This window comes from Delphinapterus leucas, chromosome 15 (genome assembly GCF_059928025.1).
Source record: "Delphinapterus leucas isolate spDelLeu-1000000601 "Yukka" chromosome 15, BTC_Dleu_Yukka2, whole genome shotgun sequence".
Classification (NCBI taxonomy): Eukaryota; Metazoa; Chordata; class Mammalia; order Artiodactyla; family Monodontidae; genus Delphinapterus; species Delphinapterus leucas.
Window position 1 is genome coordinate 15,661,826 of NC_143143.1, and position 25,005 is coordinate 15,686,830.

The following is a 25,005-nucleotide window of genomic DNA, read 5'->3' on the forward strand; positions in this document are numbered from 1 at the left end:
GCAGACACACACACGAACTCGGCGGCCCCGGCTGGAAGATTTTGACTTTTATAGCAAACCATATTGTACAGACCCGGGGCCCAGGGGCCCAGCCCGGCTGGGTTCCCCACTTGCCCCCGGCCGGGCTGCCTCCTCCCCCTCCCCCAAGCGGCCCCATCCTCAAGCCTTTTGCGATTCCCAGGACCCCCTCCCCTCCGGCCTTTGGTCCGCCCAGTCCCTCCCCCCACCCGCGCACCTCCCTGTTACCTGAGGTATGTGGATAGATTCCCCCCTCCCCTACATGGTACAACCTGGCTCCCCAGGGAGGCCTGGGCTGAGGGGCGGGACCTGGCCCCGACCCCTCCCCCTGGCTCCCCAAACCCCGCCCCCGCAGTGGAGGAAGGGGCAGGGGAGGGCCGAAAGTCTGTTACTAAGTTCCCACGGCAACTAAGAGGGGCCCTTTCCAGCCTTAGCACTGGCTTTGGGAGGTGTCCATTGGCTGCTAATTCCATGGCAACCAGGAGTGGCAGTTCCCTGGGCAAATGGGATACAAGTTTCCATGACGATGAAAGAGTGGGAAGAGCCAAGCTGGAGGAGTCCCATCTTCCCCATCACTGGGCTGGCACCCCACCCCCACCCCCACCCCAGGTCAGGAGGGGTGGAGCTGCTCAATACAGTAAAGCAAGAGAGAGCCTGGGGGTGGTCCAGTCCAAACTGGGTGCCCACCAGTCCAGTCTCAGTCCAAGCTGGTCCTGTCCCCTCAAGCTCCGGCTCCCCCAGGTCCGAGGTTCCCCCGGTTCAAGTAACACTTCAGTACAGATGAATGTTCAAGTATAGTGCGGGGAGGCAGGTAGGGGGCTGGGGTACCCCTCACCGCTCCCCAGGGCCGCGCCGAACAGCGGGTAGGCCCGCAGCCCCCACTCCTCACAATAGCTGCCATTGTCAGTGACGTTCAAGGAGTCAGGGCTGGGGGGAAGGAACTGAAATCTGGGGAGGGAGGAAGGAGAGGGGTGACCCCGAGGGGGTGCTCCTGCCCCCACCCCTCACTCAGCCCTGCCTTTCCCCTGGCTCCCCGAATCCCCTCATCTCCGACGTCTGGATCCCCAATTGCTCCTCTGGTTTCCCTTTTCGGGCCCCCCCCACCCCACCCCCCAACTCCAAGTATCTGGTCTTTGTTCCCTGAACCCTTGGTGGTCTGCTTTCTGCCCGCCCCCCACCCCCCCGCCCATCCTCCACCTCCCCCAGCCCCCTGGCTCCCAGTATCCTGTGTGCAGATACCCTTTCCCCATTCTCCCTCCCTCAGACTTGCACCTCTGCCCCCCTCCCACCATCCCTTTGGCTCAGCACCCCCCAGTACCTCTGACCCACTCCCCCCAGGGAATGGACAATGAAGCAGGTGGAAGGGGGAGGGGATGGGAAGGAGAGACCCCCAGAGATATCAGTGCAGGGGGTAGAGCGGGGGAGGCTGGCTCAAGTCCCTGGGCAGGAATCCCTAGTCATGAGGTGGGGAACCTGGCCTCCTGGCAGGGGTGAAATGAAGGCCTGAGGTCCAGGCTCCTGATGAGTCCTGGGGGAGGGTGGGGGGCACCCAACTAGCTGTCCTTGAGAAGCAGCTTCTCCTCTGGGCAGCGGAAGGGGCCAGGGGGCCCGGCAGCTGCCAGCCGGGCACAAGCTTCAGGGGAGAGCTGGCGGCAGGAGCGCAGGTCTAGGCGGCGTAGGCGCGGGCAGCGGCGGAACAGCGGGAGGCAGTGGTCCGTGAGGCGGTGGCAACCTGGGGATGGGGCAATGGCAGCTGAGACCAGGAAGGTGAGTAGCGGGTGGGCATGGACCACAGGGACCAAGAGGTTAGCAGGATGGACAGACAAGGGACTACGCTTACCGGCGAGGTTGAGGTGCACCAGGGTCTCTCGGAGCGGGGAGGTGGGGGCCGTGAGGAGGTGGACGCTGGGATCCCCAACGTGGGCGCAGTGGCTCAGGTCCAGGGCGCTCAGCTGGGGTGCGTGGCGCAGCAGAAGCCGCAAGGAGGCATCCGTCAGCTCCAGGCCGGCCAGGCGCAGCTCAGCTACCCCCTGCAGCCGTCCACGGCTCTCCGTTTGCCCTGGGCAGGCAGAGAAGAGGTCAGCCTCCTGGCTGCTGCCATCCCTGCACCAGCTGTGTCTCCACACTCATCCCTTACCACCCCCAAACCTGCTCCCACTATAAGAGAACCTCGACTTGCATTCTCTACGTGGCTCATGGCTTGCTCTTCTCCCCCAAACACACAAAACTCGACATCATTTCATCTGTCCAGTGCTCACACTGCCTCCTCAAGGAGGCCTTCCATGATTACTCCACCTGAAACTGTAACATTCCACATACTCAAACCCCTTCCCTGCACTTTTCCCTCTTTTTCTCACCATCTGACATATTATATATTTTTCCTCTCGTCCCACTAGAATGTCACTTCCATGAAGGCAAGAATTTCTGTCTGTCTTGTTCTTGCTCTGTGCCCAGGAATTGGGGCATAGGTGCTCAATATGTAGCCACTCATCCAACAAATGACATCCCCGATGGAACTGCCATCCCAGCAGGCTCCTCTGGCACATCTCTCTCCTTCCATGATCAGTGGAGTCCCCATCTGGATCCCTTCACCACTGGGGTGACACCACTCCTGCCTGAACTCCTGCCCCAGCCTCCTCACTCACTCATCCAAAGAGAGCCGTTCTCAAATGCAAATGAGACCACATCCCTCCTCTGCTAAAAACTTTCCAAGGGCACCTCAGAGAAGTCCAATCTCCTTGGCAGAACATTCCAGTTCCTACAAGATCTCACCCGTCTCAGCTCCAAACTCCTCTCTCTCCCCGCCAAATACTTGGGCCAAACTCCACAGGGGACCCTACCCCAAGAGATTCTGCCTGGGGCCACCTGTGCTCAATCCCCTGCCTGGCCAGGGTCCCTGGCTTTCTGGTCTGAGCTCAGAGGTCTCCTCTTCCTCTATCTCCAGGGTAGAAGAGCACCCACCCCTTATCTCTGCACCCAAAGCTTTCCATTTATTGTCTCTACCACGATCCTGCATTTCCGTTTTTGGTTTTTGTAACTTAATTCCCTTGGTGCACCAGCAGCCATTGCTTGAGCATGCACTGTGGGCCAGGCACCAACTAAGTGGCTGCCTGCTCCTAGGCCAGTGGCTCTCCAACTGGAGAGGCTTCTGCATCTCCCTGGCAGCTGGCCCCGCCCCCAGAGTTCAGGTAGTCTAAGGTGGGGCCTCAGAGTTTATTTTCCTAATACGTTCTCCAGGGAATTCCCTGGCGGTCCAGTGTTTACAACTGTGCGCTTCCACTGCAGGGTTCGATCCCTGATTGGGGAACTAAGATCCCGCATGCCGCCTGGTGTGGCCAAAAAAAACCAACCAAACCAAAAAAAAACAAGTTCTCCAGCGATGTTGAGCTGCTGGTCCAGCGACCACACTTTAAGAACCACAGCCTTGGGAAACAAGTTCTCTGATCATCATTCCTGTTTACAGATGAGAAAACTGAGGCTTCAAATCACTAAACAATCTATCCAAGATCTGAATTAACAGAGCCAGGACACGAGGCCTTGTGACTCTTAAGTCCAAACTCTTCCCACAGCGCTATCTGCTTCCCAGACACCAGCCTAGCCCCTAAATAAACTAGATCAGATGTCACAAAGTCAGGAAGCTAGCCTACACAAGTGTTCTATGGTGTCTGCATAGTGCTAAAAATTTTCTCAGGGACTGATGCTACATAAAAGGACTTTTTTTTCTTTTTGTTTTTTGCCACTCCACACGGCTTGCAGGATCTTAGTTCACCGACCAAGGATTGAACCTGGGCCCTCAGCAGTGAAAGCTTGGAGTCTTAACCACTGGTCTGCCATGGAATTCCCAAAATGACATTTTTATAAAGAAATTTTTGATGTAGAGCTTTTCCTTGAAAAATTGTCAGCTCTGCCATCACTGGGCTACCCCTTTCACCTGATGATGAAAGCGGCATGGTGTACTCCCTAACGTCCTGCACCAAGCCCACCACTTTTGTAACCTGCCAGGCCACCAAGTCTGTGGGCACCTGACTTGGCAATCTCTGAATTCTACCTCTTTTTTTTTTTCTTTGAGGAGCTGAGAGCCTGGAAAGGGGATATATCTGCAGATGCCCTCAACCTCGGGCCACAGCTAAGAGCCAGTAGAGGGAAGCAGAGGAAAGAGAGCTCACATGTGGCTGGGGCAGGAGAAGTGGGCGTCAGGGAGGATTTCACTGAGGTGGGCCTTTAAGCATTTGAACATGTGGAGAGCGAACATGGGAGGGAAGCGTAGCTAAGCAGAGAACAACAGGGGCAAAAGCAAGGAAGTAGGAAAACTTTGTTTTGCTCCAGGAATGCTGCACGAAGCCAGGGAGCCAAGATGATAAAGGTGGGTGTAAAGTCCCAACGAGAATTTAGGCCTTGGAGGCCTGGACAGCTCACCTTTGCAAGCTCCTGGGAAAGGGGCTTAGACTGAAGTGAATTGAAGCAGGAGGAGATGGAGTCAGTCTGCCAGACAACCGGCACTTTCTCACCTCCTGGAATGCACTGTTCCCAATGCTCAGTCCAACTCCAGTAAGAGTGGGCAGTGGGTGGGTGCTCAGGTCTGGCTCTCAACCCCTCTGGGCCTCTGGGGCCTCATCCAGAAAATGGGAAAAATCCTAGTTCTTCCTCTACTCCCCTTCCAAGACTGCTGTGGAGGGGTATGGGGTGGGAAGAAGGGAGCCATGAAAGAGAGCTGTGAAAGCAAGGTGCTGGGGTGAGCGGATGGTCCTCACCCTCCCTCCTTGTGGGAGGAAACTAATTTTAACCAAATCATTTCACAACTGTACAGTGATATGCTGGGAGGGGACTGTTCTCTAAAAGAGGGACTGTAATCTCAATGGGGGATAAGATCATGGAGGGCTTCTAGGAGGAAGTGACATTTACGCTGAGGCCTGAAAGACAATTAGGTGTTCATCAGGTGAAGGAGGATAGAGCATTCTAAGCAAAGAGGAGTGGGCAAAGGCCCTGGGGCTGGAGGACACTTGGCAAGGAGGCTGAAGTGTAAGGACACCATAGGTCAGTGGGAGCCAGGCCAGGCTTTATCGACTGTGGTAAAATACTGATCTTCATCCAGAGACCACCAGGGAGCAATGAGAACGAGTGTAGAACATGGGATGATGTGGACAGATCTGACCTTCTGGATAGTTCACCGGCTTCATTATGGAGAACAGACTGGTGGGGGCCAGAGAAGATGCCGTGAGTATCCCATCTCCTGGCTAGAGCTAGACAAAGAGCCCCAGGCCTTAGCATCCCCACCTCACACCTCCATATGACCCCCAAAGTGACCAGGCCTGTGCTCACCTGACCAGCCTCAGTTCCCAGCATCCCCCTTTGCCAATATGGTTCTCACATCCCATAAAACTGTTTATTCCTGCCTCACACTCCCTGGGAAAACGCTGTCCCTTTCAGGACTCAGTTCAAATAGCACCCCCTCAAGGAGGGCTTCTCTCACTGCCTTCCTGCCCACCACTCGCCCCCCGCCCCCCGCCCACAGCTCCCACCATGTCACGCCATAACCTTCTACTTCTGAGTCGCTCTCTTCCGCATGACTGGGGTTCCACCTGGGCGGGGAATGGGTCTGACTCAGTTTGAGGTCTCCAGGGCCCTACATAGGGCCAGACCCAGAACTATGTGTGCCATAAAGCTGACTTTACCTGGTGGGGGACTTGGGCCTGACCAGGTGAAGAGGTGGCTGGTCTGACTTGGGAAATGAAACTACCACCGCCACACAACCTCCCAAGTCAACTGGCTCTCTCTTTCTGCTCTGTTCCCTCAGCAAAATCCTTATCCTTTCACTGTAGGACAAGAGGATCTAGGGGCCAAATCTGTTGCTCAGTCATGTTTTTGCTGGGTCCACACATGAATTTTAAAAGAATCTGAATTAATTGCCATCATTTAAAAACCAGGATATTTCACAGAAAATCCTTATTTCTGGCTCCTCTTGAGAAACGGAACTGACCAGCCACATTGGGCCTGCATTCTTCCACAGCGGTCACCGCTGCTCCCTCTGGCGAAGGCTCTCCAGTAGTGCCCGCCACACCCAGAGACTTCACTCACAATCCCCTGGCTTCTCCCAGAATTGTGTCATCCTCCTGTCCTGTATGTGTTTCATCCCATAATCATCTTCCCCCTAGAAGACAGGGGCTACATCCTCCTCATCCTGTTCCCTCAGCTCTGATCACAGGGCCCAGCACACAGCAGGAGAGCGAATGAATGAACAATGGCCAAGCAGGGCCTGTCTACTCAAACTCATGTATCCTGTCCTTTCTTCAAATTCTTTAATACCCAGCAGGAGTCAGAAGAGACCTTGGAGGCCTCATACCCCCACCTTGTCCGACCCTCTTCTACAAAGGAGTGAACAGAGGCTGCACCTGGTTTGGTGTCTGGCGGAGGCAGCAGCAGCTCTCGGAGCTGGGAGTCTTTAACATCCTCGATCCAGCGGAGGTCCAGGAGCCGCAGGGCCGGCAGTGGGGCTGAACCCAGGGCAGAGACGGAGAGCCAGGAGCAGCCAGAGAGCACCAGCTCCTGCAGGCCTGGGGGCGTCGGGAAACTGGTGCTAGGAGGACTCCGTCCTAGGTCTGTCCCCCTCCTCCTCCCAGTCCCACCTCACCACCCGGCACTACCTTGCAGTCGGTTCAGAAGCCACATGAGCTGCTTCTTGGAGACACCTGTCCAGCTGAGGTCCAGAGCTCGAGGCTGGCGACGAACCACACCACTGAGCATGGGCGGGGTCAGTGACTTCCGCCGGCTCAGGTCCATTCGAGGCCACAGACGCTTGTCGTAGCACCTGTCAGCCACAAGGGGAAGACAGAGACCTCAGTCCTCAGCTCTCAGGGAGCCCACAGTTCCCCACCCCCATGCTAACCGGTTCACCCCAGCTCTCTCCTGGTCCATATAAGATAGCGGGGAGGGCAGGAAGCCCCAGGACCCAGGCCAAGAGCATTGGGCTCAGGGGTCAATTCCATCACTAACTGGATGTGAGACCTTGGGCAAGTTCACTCCTCTCTCTGAGCCTCAGAGGCCTTGTAGAGATGACAGTCCAGACTCAGCCTGCCCACAAGGTTGTTGTAAGCTCAAATGGGGTTACTATACTTAGTGGGACTTACAGCTGCTAAAGCGTTCTGCCGTTCTGCCAAAGACACCCCCCCCACACACACACTGTATTTGATGGAGCCCCAAAGAGATCTTTCAGCAGCCCCCCATCCCCTACCCTGGGCTTCTTATGGTGGCTGTGGGCACTTCTCATCCTCTATTAATTTCTGCCCTTGATTCGCGTCTGCCCATCCTGAGGACCAGCTGCCCAAGGCTTGACTTACAGCCCTAGTCTCTCTTTGATTACTGTATCCCTCCAACTAGAATGGAGGCTCCACGAGGCCAGCCCTGGCTTCTTCCCCTCAGCAGCCCCAGTGCCCAGCACCGGGCCAGGTGCATAGTACATTACCTGGTGCACATCTGTTGCATGAATGGATGATGCCAAGCCAGTGTGAACCACTCAAAGCTCCCACAGAACACCCCCTACAACACACCTCATTTATGGCTTCCCATTTATACACTCAGTCAGTGTTTATGGAAGGCCTAGTAGGTCCCAGGTATTGAAACTACAAAGACAAATGAGGCCTCAACAAAGTGAAACAGGTTTGTTTGATCCTGATCCCAGCATTTCTGAGAGCCTTGACTAGGCCAACATGCAGAGACCTGGAAAAGGGCTTCCCAAACTTATTTTACCAGGGAACCCTTCCCCATCTCTCCCAAGGTCATCTACTAATACTTTGTAGTACACTGAAGTTCCTCAAGACTCAGTTTGAAAAGTTTCTTCTAGTACAGTAGTTCAAAGCCATGTCAGGAAATTCCCACTGGGCTAGATGAACTGTGTCAGAAGCAGCAGGGGTGAGCAGGGATGCAGGAAGCTGTCTCTTATCTCCCTCCCAGCCCTCATTCTGGAGGCTTTCCCTTCAAGAAGCCCTGGGCTGGGGCAGTGATGCCCAAACTCTAGTCATTCGCTATCCACTCATCTGCAGAACACGAATTTATGTTTAAATTGATTCCCCTCTTTGAACTTAAAACCAGTATTGTTTCACATAAATATGTTAACCTTAGAAATAAACACCATAGTAACAGGCCAGGGTTACTAAATTCTAGCTAGGTGTTTCTGTGGCTCTTGGCTACTATCTAAAGACTATTTTTATTAAACAGGGAGATAAGTATTAGAAAGGTGTTAAAGATGTAATAGCACCCAATGGAGAGACTTCCTTTTCAAAACTATCAATAATGGAAGGATTACGCCATGTTTTTGTGCCACTTACAACTGCCAGGCACACTCCAGAGTCCCAGGTGACATTTTAGGGAAAGCTGGAAGCACAGACACTAAGCCTTCAATCTGAACAACTCCACCCCTCTGTCCCACCTGCCACCTCCTACCATTTCCCCCCTCTTCTGGCATTCTAGCCTCTCCCTCTCCTGGTTCCGTCCACTCAACCAATAAACATTTGCAAATCTCTCCAATTCTAAAAAGGAAAAGGAAAAAAACAAACCCCAAAGTAACCCACCTTCAACCCAGCTTCTGCCCCTAGGTCCTTTTCTCCATCCTACTCCATCCAAAATCTCTCTGCTCACTCCGACCCAGTCTTGAGTTCCAGCTCAACTGCCGCCACCACCTTGAAGCCCTCCTGTATCTTCCACGGCTAGAAGGGAGCCCTTCCCCCTGGGGGCACACATAGGCCACCAACTGTTTCTATATCGTACTCCACAAGAGCCAGGCCAAACCACCTGCCCGCCTATAGACACACATTGTTTGGTGCCAACGCATTTTGGCACATGTGTGACTGACAGAAATACCATCCACCCCACATCACTCAGGGCTCAGCTCCAGTGCTTCCTCTTCCAGGAAGTCTCTCCTGACTTTTCCTGGCTGTAGCTAATTTGTCCCTTTGCCCTTAGATGACCAGAACACTGGGTTTAAACCTCAGAGTGGCAGCCAACAGTCACTGAGGGCCCTACTGATACTAAGTGTCCAGGCATGGAACAGTGAGAAAACAGGGGAGTGACAGCTAAGTCCACAGTAAGTAAGGCAACAAGGGACATGATAAGAGTCAATGAGAAACTGGGAGGGGGAGCTTCCCAGGGAGACAATGCCTGATCTGAGACTTTAAGGAAGGCAGTAGTTAGGACTTCCCTGGCGGTCCAGTGGTTAGGACTCTGAGCTTCCACTGCAGGGGGCACGGGTTTGATCCCTGGTTGGGGAACTAAGATCCTGCCTGCCACGCAGCGCGGCGAAAAAAAAAAGGAAGGCAGTAGTTATTCCGGTGAGGGGAGGAAGATGATGTGAGTTCCAATGAGGAAGAACCAGTATCCAGGCCCAGTGCACAGAGAGAAAACGGAGAGCTCTGAGAACCTGAGGCAGCAGGAACAAAGGGCAATTCATCATCTCCCCTTAACAATGAGGATGACGATGACAGTCACTCTAGCACTAACATCTAGTGTTCACTGAGGGTTTACTGCATTCTGTGCACTAAGTATTTAACCTCACAACAGTCCTAGGAGGTAAATACTAGCCTCCTTTTTAGAGGTAAGGAAAATGAGGCCCAGGGAGGTTAAGAGACTTATTCAACATCCCACAGCTATTAGTGGTAGCAGAGCCAGGTTGTAAACCAGGCTAGTCTGGGTTGAGAGCCTGAATTCTGAAGTGGAGAAGAGGCAGGGGTGAGGCTAGAGGAGGCCCAGGGTAGGGGTGCCGTGGCAAGGAGGGCTGGAATGCCAGGCTGGACGGCTGTGGCCATAGAGCTCAGAGGTGAGGAGTGTGAGCCGTGGGGATCTAAATCCCAGCTCTGCCACCTCTGTGCTTTGAGTGACCTTAGGCAAGTCACTTGCTCTCTCTGGGCCTCCGCTTTCCATACCATAAAATGGGGTAAAGGCAGCACTTATTTCAAAGGTTTGCTGCATAAATGGAGAGGAAATTAACTATACTTCCAGTTTTTTAAAACAATGATTGAAAAAAATTAAATGAAAGACGTTAAAAAAAAGAAGGGAGGTAGTGCAGGACCCTTCTGAAGGGCTTCTCTAAAAAGAAGAAGTGTTTAGTGTAGTCACTGTTCGTGTCCAGATGTCCAACAGGACCGTGGAAGTTCATTGTGAAAGTGACAGGGAGCCATGGCCAAGTTCCTTCTAGACTAGAGAATGACACTTAGGCAAGAGGTCAGAAGAAGTCTGAGGCCAAAGCATACATCAAGCCAGGGGAGGTAGAACTTTATGTTCAAATGCCTTACCCCATTCCCTTTCCCCCTGACTCAACACCCCTGACCAAGTCAGCACCCTACTAAGTCCACCTCCAAATCCCCAAATTCGAGTGCAAAACCTCCCTCTTGCAGAGGCCCTCTGGGGCCACAGAGCCAGACCAGCCCAAACTGCCACCTGTAAGGAATGCACAGCCTCCTGGCTCCAACCGAAGACAGTTCTTCCTTCTCAGCTCTCTGGACTCCCTGCTGCCACCGCTGTCCTCCAATCTGTCCACCTCTAAGTCTTTACTCCTAACCCCAACTGCCTTGAACCTGGGGTCTAGTTCCCTCCTTGCTCATTTCCTCCAAAGTCCCAACCCTCTTCCCTGCGACTCAGCAGTTCCCCCAGGCCTTGTCCACCCGCCCTCCCTCTGCTCGCCTGGGCAGATCACTCTGCCGCCCGTTTCCAAGAGAAGATGAAAGGCACCAGACAGGAAAGCCTGCAACCTCCTGCTCTCCCACCTATAAATTTCTCTCCCACTCCATCATCACTACCTCTTTCCACATTCTATCCTGATTTCCTCACTTTCATTCATTCACTCATTCAACAAGTGTTTTTTCAGTACCTACTGTATGCCACGTATCTTAGAAACTAGGGACACAGCAGAGAACAAACAGATCAAGTCCAACCTCAACTCCAGGCGACTTGGCTCCAGTGCCCTCACCCCCACGTAGCACAGCCAAAGATATCAACGCCTCCTTGTAGCGAAATCCAACTGCCACTTCTGGTCCTTGGCCTCTCATGACCTCTTGTCAACACCCGACCCTGCGCATCTCTCACTCCTTCCTCAACCTCTCTCCTTCAGGACACACTCGTGCCCTCGATCTCTCTCTGCCTGTTCTTTCTCTAACTCACAAATGCTGACATTCTGATTTCTGCCCTCTTCCTTGAAGTCGCTACCTATAGGTTACAAACTCCCGAACTTGGATATTTCTTTTAAGCATCAGACCTGTACATCCAGCTGCTCTCTCTCCTCTTTGTTCCTGACTGGCCCAAAGGCCTTTCAGACCAAACACGGCAAATCTGAGCTCTTGGCTTTATCCCGGAACCTGCCCCTCCTCAGTATTCCCAAGCCTGGGCCATGGCATTGCTGCCCACCCAGGCTCATGGACCAGAAACTCAGTTGAGAGTCACCCTGCTGCCCCCACAGCCATTCAGTCACCAAATCCAAGCCATTCTGCTTCTTAAAAAGTTCCCAACTCCAGTCCCTCCTCTCCATCCTCACTGCCCCTGCTTCTGTGCCTACGCTGACAGAGACTCCTGACTGGTCCCACTGTGCCCCACGCAGGCCCTTGCTCCGCCTTCCCCTCATCCTTCTCATCAAAAGCCACTACTTTATCGAGTGTTTAGCACCCTTCAGGTACTGTGCTGAGTGTTTTGCAAGAACCACCTCATTTTATCCCCACAAGGTATTGATATGAACCCGGACTACAGACAGGAAAAGGGAGGCCTTGATAGGTATAGTTATCCAGCCATGGCCATTTCATCCAGGAAGTGCAGGAATCACAGCTGATGAAACCCATGGGTGGCAGACTCCAGGGCCCAAGCTGGAAACCACCGTCCAGTCCAGCTTCTCTGCTTCGTCCGCCTCCAGTCACAAGTCTCCCCTTGAGGCAGAAATCAGGTCCTCTTAAAGCTCTGGATCCCACGTGCCAAACACAGGGCTGGCCCTGATGAAGAGGCCTCAGCAAACATTTCCTCAATTATTACTTGAGGCAAGGGCGCTGATCCCCAGCAACTGCTGTAACTATTTGCTTCTATGTTGCAGTTTGACTGGGAGCTCTTCAAGGGCACAGGTCCGTGTTCTGAGGGTGTAAAAGTCTATGCTTTCAGTAAATATGTGTAGCTGAGTGAGTAATAATGATTGCTGTTAAGGCACTGAGAAGTTTCTCTTTCCTAAGTACTGTCCTCAATTTTTTTATGTATATTAGCTTACAAAAACACTAGGAAGTAAATGCCTTGGTTCCCCTGTTTTAACAGATGAAGAAATTGAGGCATAGAGAAGTTAAGGAACTAGCCCGATAGCATACAGCTCATCAGAGAAAGAGTAATTCACCTACAGGTAGTTTACCTCCAGAGCCTACCTTTCTCTCTTCCTAGCTATATAGCTTCCACAGAGACCAGAAAGTATGAACAAGCACCCCAAAATCCTTAGGAAAAGGACTGGGGTTTGAGGTCAGCCACTAACTGCACTGTGCTTTCAGGTGTCCCTCATTCCCCCACCCTGCAGGGCTGTTATTATGAGGAACACATCAGCTAATGTTTACAAAGTGCCCAACAGGATGCCTGGCCCACAGTAAGGGCCTGGGAAAGAGTCCGGATTTACTCATTTAATAAAATGTTTTTTGAGCACCTACACTACCCTTTGTCCTGTGCTGAGAACATGAAGCTGAAACAAATACAGTATCTGCCCTAAACAGTTTCATGGGAACATGAAAGTGAATGAAGCCTTGTCAACATGCAGCAAGCCTCTATGTGCTCTTTTTTTTTGGGGGGGGGGGTATGGAGGGAGGAGTGTTGCAGGAGTTTGATGGAGAGGTGGGGGGGTTGCCAAGGGCAGGACCAAAGAGGAAGACCAGGGGTTTGGGAAGATGACCACCATTTCTGTAGAAACAAGACTCAGAAAGCAGTGGGGGGCTTCCCTGGTGGCGCAGTGCTTGAGAGTGCGCCTGCCGATGCAGGGGACACGGGTTCGTGCCCCGGTCCAGGAAGATCCCACATGCCGTGGAGCGGCTGGGCCCGTGAGCCATGGCATCTGAGCCTGAGCATCCGGAGCCTGTGCTCCGCAACGGGAGAGGCTGCAGCAGTGAGAGGCCCGTGTACGCCAAAAAAAAAAAAAAAAAAAAAAAGCAGTGGGGAGATGGGAGGAGGGTAGGCAGAGGGTGCTGGTGGTGGCTCCAGGCCACAGAGAAGTTCCAAGCAGTATCAGGAGGCCCAAATATGGCTGCCTCTGGGAGGACAGAGGCCACTCGGCAAAGGGCTTTCTTATGGGTAAGTGGGACCAATAATAAGACTGTCCTCAGCAGAGGGAGGTGAAAAGCAAGTGAGATGATGCAGGCACAGCAGTCAGCACTATGCTTGGCACATACTAAGCACTCATAAATGACAGTTATTAAGAGGAAAGGTTCTGGAGCCAGAAGGACTGGGATCAAATTCCTGGTTCTACTGCTTCCTCTCCACATGACCTTGACCTCAGCTTCATCTGAAGAATGGGATAACAGTACCCACCTCACAAAGTTGTGAGGGTTCAGTGAACTCATATATAAAAAGCAACCTGTACATAGTCAACACCGCAGTATGTACATCCTGCAGAAGCATTATCATTACAAAAACAAGGCCCAGGGAGGCTCTGGGATCTGTTACAGGTCACACAGCAAGCAAGGAGCGTGTGGGCAATGGAATCCAGCCCTGTCCAGGCCACTCACCAGCGGCTCCAAGTCCGGCAGACTCGCATGCAAATGCATAGCTCTCGGGGCCCGAGGTGCTGGAAGACTCGAAGCCAGGCGGCTCGGGGCAGGGGGTGGTCGGATCCGGCAGCCAGAGGCAGCGTGTCGGGCTCGGGGCTTCGAGGTGGGGGCCGCACCACGTGCCGCTCCAGCTGTGGGGGCCGGGGCGGGGGGGCGGGGCCCAGGGGCCAGCTGAGGAGGGGTCCCCCACTGCCAGGGCGCACAGCCCGCCGCCCCCCGCGGTTCTCCTTCTCGCCTGAGCTGCCCCGGGCTGGCCGTCGCCCATTCCGGGCCTCCCCAGGAGCCTCATCCTCACTCAGGGATGTGCCTGACGAGTCGGAGTCCGAGTCGGAGTCTGACGAGGACGAGGAGGTGTCAGGCACCCGCTCCAGCAGCTGGCACATCCGCTTGAAACGCTCTAGCTTCTCCCTCTGGGGTGATGGGGACGGCACCGCCGGGCCCTCCGCAGAGGCCAAAGGCGGCTTTGGTTTCTGCGGGGAGAGAGGAAGGCTGTTCTAGGGCCTGACACATACCTCCCCACCCCCTATCCCTGAGGAGTCACCAAGGGATGAACGGCCCGAGGGACAGTCCTGAGTTCCAGCCCTGGCTCTGCTCCTGAGTGACATGAGGCCTCAGTCAAGCCATGGCCCCCTCTGGACTTTTCACTTTCCTTATCTGTCACATGAAGGCGCTGATCCAAAGAATTAAGTCTTATGGGTCTCACTAGCTTATGAGTTTCCAAAAGCAGTGAGGTGTGGAGAACACATACAGGTCTAGTTTTGAGTACTGGCTGGGCTATCCATTCTGTGTGACATTGGGAAGCCCCTTTCTCATCATCTACAACATGGAACGCTGGACCAGACAATTTCAAGTGTCTCTTCAATGATGTGAGAGTAACAATGACTGTCTGGCCCTGGGTGGAGCCTCCCAACCTGACTCATGACATCCTCACAGTGCTGGGATGGAGTGGGCAACTTGGGCCACTCTTTTTAGACATGAGGAAACTTAGGCTCAGAGACTATGGGACTTGCCCAAGGTTACAAACTGATAAATGGCAGAGGCAGAATTTGAACACAATCAGGCAGACCCTGGCATTCAGTGTGTCAGTGCAAAGTGACATCTGAATTCTAGTTTTGCTGTGTAACGTTGGACAAGTCTTTAAACCTCTCTGGGCCTTATTTCCCTAGAATCTAGTACATTTTCAGTTTACAAAGCTCGTTTACTTTAATGTCATTAAACAGCTCGGTGGCATAGATGGGGTAAGGGAGGTAGTATCATCTCCATTTCACAGATGAGGAAACTGAGGCTCAGAGCAGCTGACAAGTTGCCAAGACCAATGAGGGAGTCAGTGGCTGAACAGGGATTTGAACTCAGTTCTTTCCCCTTTAAGGTCTGGAAAGACAAGGCAAATGGGTCAGACGATACCCCAAGGGTTCTTGGGAAATCCGGGGCTCTTGTGGCCTGGCCCCAACCCACTCTCCCCCTCCACTCTTCCCAGAGGCCCAAATGCCCATCATGGCCAAGTGGGGCTAGGGCAGGACAACGTAGGCAGGAAGGGACAGATTTCTGTCTTCAGGGTGGAAGGTGGGGCAAGGAAAGGTGGGAAGGGGAGGGAGGAGGTCCCCAGCACACCTCCCAGTTCTCGGGAGGGAGCCCAGGGTGGCAGGATGAGAAAGCCTGGCTCGGATTCAGAACCCTGGGGGGCAGAAGGCCGGGGCCGCCTGGGTCCGATCCTCGGAGGAGGCAGGCGTCTCCACCCACCTTCTTCAGGTGCCTCTCTCGGCCTCCTTTCACCTACCAAGGCAAGAAGGAGATGGGGGAAAGGGACAGACGCCATTAGCCCCACACTGTCCACAAAACTAAGATCTATGCTCTCCTCTTAAGACTACAAATCCCAGAAGCCCCCATCTCAGGGAGAACTCTGAGCATGCTCACCTTGTAACCAGTAGCTTGGCTCACTGAGCATGCTCTCATCTCCTCTTTCTTCCCCCTCAGGCCCTTTCCAGCCCCTCCTTCCTCCTCTGCAGCAGCTAATTTGAGCATGCTCTCTGCCTCTTCCCTAAAGCACCCAAAGCTTTCCTGTCCAGTGCCATTTGCCTCTCACCTGTACCTCTCCACCATACTGAGCACGCACCATCCTCCCACCAACAACTCCTGAACTACGTCTCCCTACAATCCCTGGGGGAAACCCATGAAGCACTATCTCCCAGGGCCCACTCCCCTCTAAAAGGAACAGGACTACAGCTCCCAGAATCCCTTAGGCTGGACCTAGTGAGCATGCTCCCTGGCTCACCTTTTTCCTTGGGGTAGGGGGCTCATTCCCTGCCTCCCTCTCCTTTCTTTTGGGGGGCCCAGGCACGTCCTCTGGGGGGGGCCCAGCAGGTAGGGAACCCTTGCGCCTGGGTGGGGGTGGTGGAAGTGGCGGCTCCTCCGTCAGCTTCCATCCACTCCCCAGGCTGGCGCCCTCCTCGCCGTTGTCAGCCCTGCGACGGCCTGGTCCCTCACCTGAATCCTGGGGAGATGGAAGCTGGGGGTGAGGTTCTGCACAGATCCCCAACATCCCGCCTACCCAGAGCCTAGCACCCAGACAAGCCCCAGCCCCTACCTTGCTAGTCCGGCCTTCCTGGGTGCAGCGAGGGCACTCCCAGCAGTTGGGGATCTCTGCATTGATGACACCCTCAGCCTTCCCCATCTGCAGGCAGAGGGCAGGGAGTGGATGTCAGGTGCCAGCAAACTCAGAGGCAGCCTAGCCCACCTCCTTGCTCCCCGACAATCTGCCCTACCCCAGCCTCCAGGGTCCCCAGGGCCATCACCTTCAGGCAGCCAGGGTGGACGATCTCATTGCAGATTGTACACTCCATGAGACTCAAACCAAATTTCTCTTCCTCTCCCTCCACTGTGTCCTCCTTCCCAGCCTCCCCACACAAGAGGCATACAGCTGTGTGTGGGAGCACAGGCTGTCGGGGGAGAGAGGGCGTCAGGGACCCCAAAAGCAAGCAGCAGGAGAAATACCCTTCTTTCTGGGGATCCTGGCCAGCTGCTGGATGAGGTTCAGAACCCGTGGGCCAAGTTGGGTCAAATCCTGAATTTGCTCCTTTTTGGCAGTATGACCTTGAGCAACTGATTTAACCTCCTTACATCTCTGTCTCTCCATCTGTAAAATGGGGCTAGGAATTTTTTTCTTGCAAGACTGTCATAAAAATGAGATAATGCAGGAAATGTAGTTGATACATAGCTGTTATTACTGCTGTGATCGTTGCATCTGGATCCAGGGCCTTTGTGACCCTGAAATTGTAGCTGGCTTTGGGAAAGGAAGAAGACTGTAGACAAACGTGACAATAATACCCAGAGAGGGCTGGAGGGAACACAGCAGCAGCTCGGGGTGATTCTGAGTTTGCTCAGTGAGCAGCACAAGGATTGCCCTGGACCCCACAATAAACCCGGTTTTGGCAAGACCCCTGGGAACACTAAAGGCAGCTGGCTGGTCCTAGAAAAAGGAGAGTGGCCTTCAGACAACATGAGTTTGGGAAAATCCGTGGTAATATTGAATCATATCGAGAAAGTTGTGAGGCAGGTTCAAGGAAGCAGCAGGTGGGGAAGAAGGAAGGAAAGTGAGGTAAGGGTTGGGGGAGAAAGGAGGAAAAGGGAGGGGCTGTGGGGTAAAGAGACCAACAAGGAAAGAGTGGCTGCAGGAAAAAAGGGAGGTGGCAGCATGAGGGGGACATAGGATGCAGCTGGCTCCTCATGGCTGCTGGGGAAGGACCACTCTCTGGAGCCCTGGGAAGCTCAAAGGATGAGGAAGCTGGGAGGAAACCCATGTTTCTTGGATACCTACTGTGTGCTGGGCCTTGTAGCAGCTACATTCATATCCATGCTGTTTAACCTTTACAACTCAGCAAAGGAAACATTTCACAGAGAAGGTACCTTGAGGTTCAAAGTGATTTGCTCAAGGTCACACAGCGGGTAAGACTGGCCTCAAATCCAAGACCACTCTAACAGGTGAAAAGGACGCCAAAGAAGGCAAAGACCTATTCACGGGGCCAGCTCTGGGAAGAGGTACAAGAGGGCCTGAGCTTTCTATGGGCCTGTACCTCTGAAAGTTGGGAAAAAGGTGAAGGTACAGCGTGGGATGGATTCTTCTGTACACCCTAACACTGGCCCCAGCTTGAAGCTGAGGACAAAAACAGGCCTGGCGAATATTTGAACAAGCCAGTGAATGAATGAGTGAACAAACAGCAACTTTACATTACACTCTAAGGAGTCACCACCAGCCACCCAGAAAGGCGCTGGGGCTGGCTGGGGAAAGGTGCCCGGAGCCCCAGGCGTGCCCAATACGGCGGGGGCAGAACTCACGGCAGTGCACTGCCGGAGCAGGCACGACTGCTTCATGCGCCCGGGCCCCCCAAACTTCTTCATGTCTCGGCAGAAGTGGCAGTCCCCGCACTCAGTTCGCACACAGGCCCGGCAGCGGCGGCAGCGGGTTCGGCGTCGGCGCGCTCCGGCCCCCGGCCCCCGGCTGCTCGACGACATTGGGGGCGTCAGCAACGCCGAGGGCTGTGGGTGGAGGGTGGCAATGTCAGGGGCCCACTGGGGCCCTGGCCGGGGAGACTCCTGGCAGCTTCCCCCACTCCTAGGCAGCCAGAGCTTGCTTCCTACCCAGGGAGACAAGGACCAAGGTGTCCCTCCTGCAGGGGGTGAGGGGAACCACTCTGTCTAGGCAAGGCCGCTCTCTCCCTGAAGCAGCTCACCCGGGCCCTCTGGGATCCCCGAGAACTGGCTTCCTGAGCTCACTCCTGCTCTGACACTTCATCGTGCCCCCCTGCCTAGGCCAGGGAGGACGAAAGGACACTGAGAGGGACATGGGCCCTCTCCACTGACATCCCCACAGCAAAGCTCCTTGGAAAGCCAGGGGCTCCTTGTCCGTGGAGTTACCTTAGACAGGTCCCAACTCTTCCCGTTACCCAAATGTGCTCCAGCCCATGCGCTCCCCAATCTAAAATGCCCCAGATTTAGCTCCCAAATACCCACAGATTCCTGGGTGGAAGCTCTAGACCTTTCCTACTCCCTCTCTTCTCTCTTTCATAAGCTACTAACACCCAATTTCTCTTCCCCTAAAATCTAGATTTCCTCACCGGATTCAATGGTATCCTTCTTCCCTAACCCAGTCCCTAAAGAGTCACTGTTGCCCAACTTCCCAGTGCTCGGAAACCCTCCCTGAGATGCTGCTTCAGAGCCCCTCCTCAGCCAAAAATCTCAACTCCTCTGCTCCCCACAGAGCTCCGTCTGCTCTAAGACAGCCTCCTCATGGGTCTCTCAGGTTAACCTGGGCAATCTCCCAGATTCCCTGGGATTCTCGAATCCAGCCTGACATCTCCACAGAACTCAAGATGGGCTCAGTCCTACATGTGCACCATCCCCCCCAGCTTCCCAAGCTGCTTTCCACCCCTAATTGTCTAGAATCCCTTGGGTTCCCCTTCCCAGGGAAACCAGATCCTCCAAGATCCCATACAGACTCAGCAGGCCTGGAGGGTCTCTTTATGGCCAGAGTCTTACCCCAGCTTCCCCCTTTCCAGGGACTTCCAGACCCATCCATGGGGGGAAGGGGCCCTCCAGCGCTCCAGGGGAGGGGCCTTGGAGGGCGGCGACTGCAGGCGGGGATGGGGGTCTGCAAGGGGAAGCAGGGTCTAGGAAGGCAGGCCAGTTCCCCAAGGTTGAGAGGTAACAGGAAGGAGGATTAGAGATGAGGAGTTTGGAGCAAAGAGAGGGTGAGCTTGGGGGCGGGTAAGGTAGAGAGAGGCCGGGCTGAGGATGAATGGGACTGGGAGCTGCCCAGGTCTGGGGGTGAGGAGGAGCCGCATGAACCCACCTCACACGTGTCCCGGGAGCCATCTCTCCCTTCTCGGCAGCTCCCGGCGGGTCGGCGGCCATCGGCGGCGGGGGGGCCGGGCGGCACGGGGCGCGAAACGCTCAGAACGCCGGGGTCCACGGCCCCCCGAGGGCGCTCGGCCCCTCCCTCCGGCGGAGGCCGGGACGGCGGCGAGTGGAGATGGGGGGCGCCGGGGGCGAGGCCCTCCCACGGGCTGCGGCGCGGCCCTTCCAGGGGGAGGTCCTGCTCTGGGGGGCTTAGTCCCTCAGCCCCCCCAGGCCAACGGGGGCTCCTCGGGCGCAGGGTGCACAGCTTCTGCCCGGGCCCCACTCAGTCCGGGGGTCCGAGTCCCAGCTCCCCTCCCCCCACCCCGCCCCGCCTCTCCCCGGCGCCCCTGGCCCTTTAACTGGCCCCTTCCCGGCCCCCACGGCCCAGGGGTCCTGGGCCAGGCCTGGGCCCCCGCACCGTTTCCGGGGTTCAAGCCCCGCCCACCGCCGGTTCCCGGGGAGGGGGGGGTCCCTGTAACCTGCCCCCCTCCCCTGGGCCCGCCCCTGGCCTGCGGCCCCCTGCCCGACTGCTACGGGGCGAGCAGAGGGGGGTGAAGGAAGCTGCTCGGCCCCGCCCCCCCAGCCTGCGCGCGCCCCCGCCCTCTCCCCCTCCCCCCAGCGCGCGACCCTCCGGAGATAGGGATTTAAATAAAATTTGAATAAATCCCCTTCCTCAAGCAGGAGGCTGGAAGGAAAGGATGGAAGGGGGCAGGAAAAGGGGGAGGGGGCAATTGGGGTGTCTCAGCCCCCCTGGTCCCCCGGCCCCGCGCTGCTTCGGCCCGGGGCCCTGGCCGCCTCTCTCATCCCTCCTGAGCTCCTTCCTCCTTCCTCCTCTCTTCCCCCTCCCCTCTCTCCTCCTTCCCTCCTCCTCCTCCTCTTTACTCCCTCCTTCTCCCAGAAGAACCCCGCCCCCTGCCCCCTCCGTCCCCCACCACCTCCACTTTCCAGGACTAACACGCGCAGGGCACGACGGAACTCGTGGTCCTGCGGACGCTGGTGCCACCGTGGGAACAATGGGATGTTGGGGCCAGCGGGGACTACAAACAAGATGGTGGAGGACGTGCCAAACCGGGAGCCGAGGGTGCCGGGAGTTATAGTCCGGTTGCCCCGAGGCTCCCCGTTGCAGAGCATAAAGGCAGCGGGAACGATGACTACAAACAACATGGCCTTCTTCCCCGGCCCGACCTCCTTCCCAGGCACTCACACGCCCTCCTGTCCACAACCCTCCGCGTCTGTGGTACCTGACGGGAGTCGCAGTCCATCTGCTGCCTTCCCGTTGCCATTTCTACTCGTCAGGAACAATGGAAAGGTGAAAAGGAACGAGGACTACAAGCAAGATGGCGGAAGAGGGGCGGACACCTGACTAGTAGTCGATCTTATGAGGTGCGATGGGAATAGTAGTTTCTTGGCCTTCTAGCGTTCCTTAAGAATGGCAGATCCAGGAGGATAAGGAGACTACCATAAAGATGGCAGGCTACCTAGCCTCTCCCCATCGCCTCATTCTACCACCTTGGCCATCTCGCCCGCCTGTAATACCGAAATCCCCATCCCGTTGGCGCAGAGCCTGACGGGAGTTGCAGTCTTCCCTGCTCCCCTCTATTATCTTCGGTCGAGACAATGGAAGGGGAAAGGGGCGGGGGCTACCAGCGAAGGTGGCGGCCGATGGAAAGGGGAGGCGGCGACCTGGGATTTGTAGTCCATGCGCTAAGACTACTCCCTACGGAAACGGGGGAAAGGACTACAATAAGATGGCGGCCTATCACTCGCCCTCTGCGCCAGTGCCTGCTGGGGGACGTAGTCCCTTCCTTAGCTCTACAGAGAAAGGACGTGGGCTGTTGAAATATGCATCACGGCCGACACGCTAAATTGAGAGCGGACGGAAACAGAGGGTCTCTTTCCTTCTATCCCCGCCACCCGCTTCTGAACGACCTGCCGGGAAATGTAGTCTCATGCCTTCACTCGCTAGTAGCTGGGGAGAATTTATGTCACCAGTGGGGATCAATGCGGGTGAGGGAGAAAGACGTCCGGGCGATCCAGGAATATATAATATCCGCCTCCCCGTGTGGCGAGGACTTCATCTTTCGGGGGAAGGCTCTTAAAGGAAAGAAACAGAAATCAGTGTTGTCGGGACAAGGGGGGCGTGGTTCTTGCCGAAAGTACCGTTACGCTGTTGTCCCTTGGAAAGCTTCGGCGCCTCACACCCGATGCTTGTTCCCCCAAACCTCAGAGAGTCGGTAGCTTCCAAGTTGTGAGAGCTCCAGGGGAAAGGCTCTGGAGTCATACAAAATCCCCGCCCCTTCTTGGGAAGTCACCAAACCTCGGTTTTTCTCATCTGAAAAATGGGGATAACGATACCTACCTCGAAGCAGAGCTAGGAGTGTTAAGATAATGTTCACGAAAATGCCCAGCTCAGGGCCTGACACGGGGCACGTGTTGGTAGTTCCTTTTTCGAGGTCCCTTCCAGCCCACTTGTTCTGGGATCCCAGGAATCCATCATGCCGGAAGGAGTTAGCTCCTGTGAGAAGAAAACTGTGGCAGGCAGTCTACCCCATCTTGAGCCGCACCCCCTAATCCCCCACCGCTCATCTGGGTCCTCCTGTGTCCAGTACCGAGTACTGCTCCCAGGGGGCGCCCATTCTCCATTTGACTGAGGTCTTACAAACTGACCAGATTCCTCAACCTGAAGTTGTAGGCGCTGCAAATCGCCCAGCCAGTCTTGGAGGCACCTGCCCTCACCCAGACACCTCAGCTGACAAAGCAAATGGAACTGCTTCCTACCTCTGTGCCTTCTTACCTGCCTTCTTGATATTCCTCCTCTGCCTGGAAAACAACTCACTTTTGATCCCTGTGCTTCCCCCTCTCTTCTGTGTTTCAGAGAAGAGGGTTAGAGGGCCCTGCGGAAGACTTGGTGGGTGTGGTTTTTCTGTCAGGAAAGTTAACACAGGCCAGTGTGAGTGAAATCCTAAATTTTCAGGGACTGGCCTCACGCTGAACTGAGACTCCTTCTAGCTCACACTTTATCAGTTAGGAAGTCCTTGGCTCCCAGAATATTATGTCCTCTGCGTCCTCACTGCTCTAGTTTGGGTTTGCATGATTGCCTCAGGACTTTCTCTGGAGGTGGTCCCTCTGCCTGTTAGGCCCTTCCCCTCCACCCTTCCCACTGCTGCACCCAGTTAACTGTTCATCCTTCTGGTCTCTGTCCCAGTGAAACCTTCATGTGTGGAATTCCCAGATGAGGTTCATTTGACTCTTCCCCTAGATTATAAGCTTTATGAAGAGCCCATCTCATATGTGCTTTCAGCATCTCATTTTATCCTCATAAGAATCCTATGAGGTAGAATCCCATTTTATAGATGAGGAAACTGGGAATGGATGTGTGATAGATAGAGCTAGGATTCAAACCCAAGACTCCAGAGCCCATCTTCAGAGCAACTGCAGCATCCGCCAAGTGATCAAATGCAGCCCCTTTGTGTGTTAAGTTTGGCAGAGCAACCACAAATTTCTCCTTTCACTTGAAATCCAGCAGCACTGAGTCTGCATTCCTTGAACAAGAATCGGCTGGAGGGGCTTCCCTGGTGGCGCAGTGGTTAAGAATCCACCTGCCAATGTAGGGCACACGGGTTCGAGTCCTGGTCCAGGAAGATCCCACATGCCGCGGAGCAACTAAGCCCATGAGCCACAACTACTGAGCCTGCAGTCTAGAGCCCGCGAGCCACAACTACTGAAGCCTGCGTACCTAGAGCCCGTGCTCTGCAACAAAAGAAGCCACCGCTTCAATGAAATGAAGAGTAGCTCCAGCTCGCCGCAAGTAGAGATAAGCCCGCACACAGCAACGAAGACCCAGTGCAGCCAAAAATAAATAAATAAATAAATGTATTTTAAAAATAAAGAATCAGCTGGAGCTGAACAGTTGGCTGCCCATTTTGGATAAGACATGTACTCACAAGATCAACACAGTCCCCATCCAGCTTGCTTCAGTCCTAACGTAAGCACTATTGGCCCCACTTCCTTAACTGAGACACGAACATAAGCGTACTGAAGGTCAAGACCATTTTTTACACTGTGTAGAGCACCTCAGTGCCAGGCCCTGGGCCTACACCCCCAGCTGGCTGGGTAGGGAGATGGCTGAGTGAGACTGCATACAGAGATACAGGAAAACTTTTACTTTTCACTTTGTAATTTACTCTGCAGTTTGACATTTTTACCATGAGCAGATATTATTTATATATACTTAAAACATGAGTTGAAAATACTCTAATCCAGCCATGTTGACATTAAAATATAATGACTTCAGACCTTCTCAGACATAAACAAACTCAAGGTATTAGCACCCAAGAGCCCCTTTTCATTTGTACAAAAATAAGGTTTGTCTTCTTTTTTTTTTTTAATTAATTTATTTATTTATCTATTTTTGACTGTGTTGGGTCTTCGTTGCTGCGTGCGGGCTTTCTCTAGTTGCGGCAAGTGGGAGCTACTCTTCATTTCATTGAAGCGGTGGCTTCTCTTGTTGTGGAGCACTGGCTGCAGGCTTCTGGGCTTCAGTAGTTGTGGCACGCGGGCTCAGTAGTTGTGGCTCACGGGCTCTAGAGCGCAGGCTCAGTAGTTGTGGCGTACGGGCTTAGTTGCTCCGCGGCACGTAGGGTCTTCCTGGACCAGGGATCGAACCCGTGTCCCCTGCATTGTCAGACAGATTCTTAACCACTGCGCCACCAGGGAAGTCCCAGCATCTACTTTTAAAATATGTGATTAATAGATGAGTCCATCTTTCATGTTTTTCAAAATCATTTTTTCTTAACCTTAGAGAAATATTATATGAAAAAAATGTCATTTGTGCTGCACACCAGAATCTAACACGATATTGTAAACCAACTATACTTCACTTTAAACTTTTTAATAAAAAATTTTAAAATGTTTAAAAATAAATGTCATTTGTAGTGAGGAAACATTTCTCTGAAGTTCCATCATCCTTTCAGTTCCGTTTCCATTTCCTTTTTTTCTGTTAAATTCAAATAAAGTTAAATACAATGTTTTTGTTTTGAAATAGGACATATTGTGTGAATTGTTATAAATTTTTTCTTTATTTACTTATGAAATATCTAGAGTGATGTTCTCCAAATGTTAATGCAGTAATGACTATTTCTGGATGGTGAACTAGGGTAGTTTGTTGGTTTCTTCTTTGTTCTTTTCTGGTTTGCTTCAATTTTTATAATGAACAGGTATCATTTTAACAAAAATGATAAAGTCATTAGTCTTTTAAATGTATATATTTTAAATTAATTTATTTATTTTTGGCTGCGTTGGGTCTTCGTTGCTGTGCACGGGCTTCTTATTGTGGTGG

The 25,005-nt window shown here is 53.9% G+C and overlaps 1 protein-coding gene and 1 pseudogene across 5 annotated transcripts; both read right to left on the reverse strand.

The window, feature by feature from the left end:
- Positions 1 to 26: 26 nt before the first annotated feature.
- FBXL19 (F-box and leucine rich repeat protein 19) lies at positions 27 to 19,906 on the reverse strand. Of its 4 annotated transcripts, none has more exons than XM_022588253.3 (11): positions 19,621 to 19,906; positions 18,108 to 18,308; positions 16,568 to 16,711; positions 16,360 to 16,446; positions 16,048 to 16,266; positions 15,516 to 15,548; positions 13,734 to 14,245; positions 6,660 to 6,823; positions 6,408 to 6,569; positions 1,859 to 2,077; positions 27 to 1,750 (listed from the first exon to the last, which is right to left on the reverse strand). In XM_022588253.3, exons 2-11 carry the CDS (start codon positions 18,282 to 18,284, stop codon positions 1,572 to 1,574), a joined length of 1,896 nt encoding a protein of 631 aa, XP_022443961.1. In that variant the 5' UTR covers positions 18,285 to 18,308; positions 19,621 to 19,906; the 3' UTR covers positions 27 to 1,571. The 4 variants fall into 4 exon arrangements, with proteins under 4 accessions (XP_022443961.1, XP_022443960.1, XP_022443965.1 ...); XM_022588252.3 differs by having other exon boundaries at positions 15,387 to 15,548; positions 19,621 to 19,904; XM_022588257.2 differs by lacking the exons at positions 15,516 to 15,548; positions 16,048 to 16,266; positions 16,360 to 16,446; ... (1 more) ...; positions 18,108 to 18,308; positions 19,621 to 19,906 and adding an exon at positions 15,385 to 15,492.
- A 29-nt stretch (positions 19,907 to 19,935) lies between these two features.
- On the reverse strand, positions 19,936 to 22,545 carry LOC149747396 (uncharacterized; annotated as a pseudogene). The gene is made up of 2 exons (XR_016387689.1): positions 22,027 to 22,545; positions 19,936 to 21,761 (listed from the first exon to the last, which is right to left on the reverse strand). The product of XR_016387689.1 is annotated as an uncharacterized LOC149747396 (transcript).
- Positions 22,546 to 25,005: the final 2,460 nt, after the last annotated feature.

Coding starts and splice junctions, on each gene's coding strand:
- FBXL19 (XM_022588252.3), bottom strand. CDS start 18,284: ATGTCGTCGAGCAGCCGGGGGCCGGGGGCCGGAGCGCGCCGACGCCGA. Junction 2,078..6,407: donor TCCGCCAGACACCAAACCAG/GTGCAGCCTCTG, acceptor CTGCCTGCCCAG/GGCAAACGGAGAGCCGTGGA. Junction 1,751..1,858: donor GGTGCACCTCAACCTCGCCG/GTAAGCGTAGTC, acceptor CCCCATCCCCAG/GTTGCCACCGCCTCACGGAC.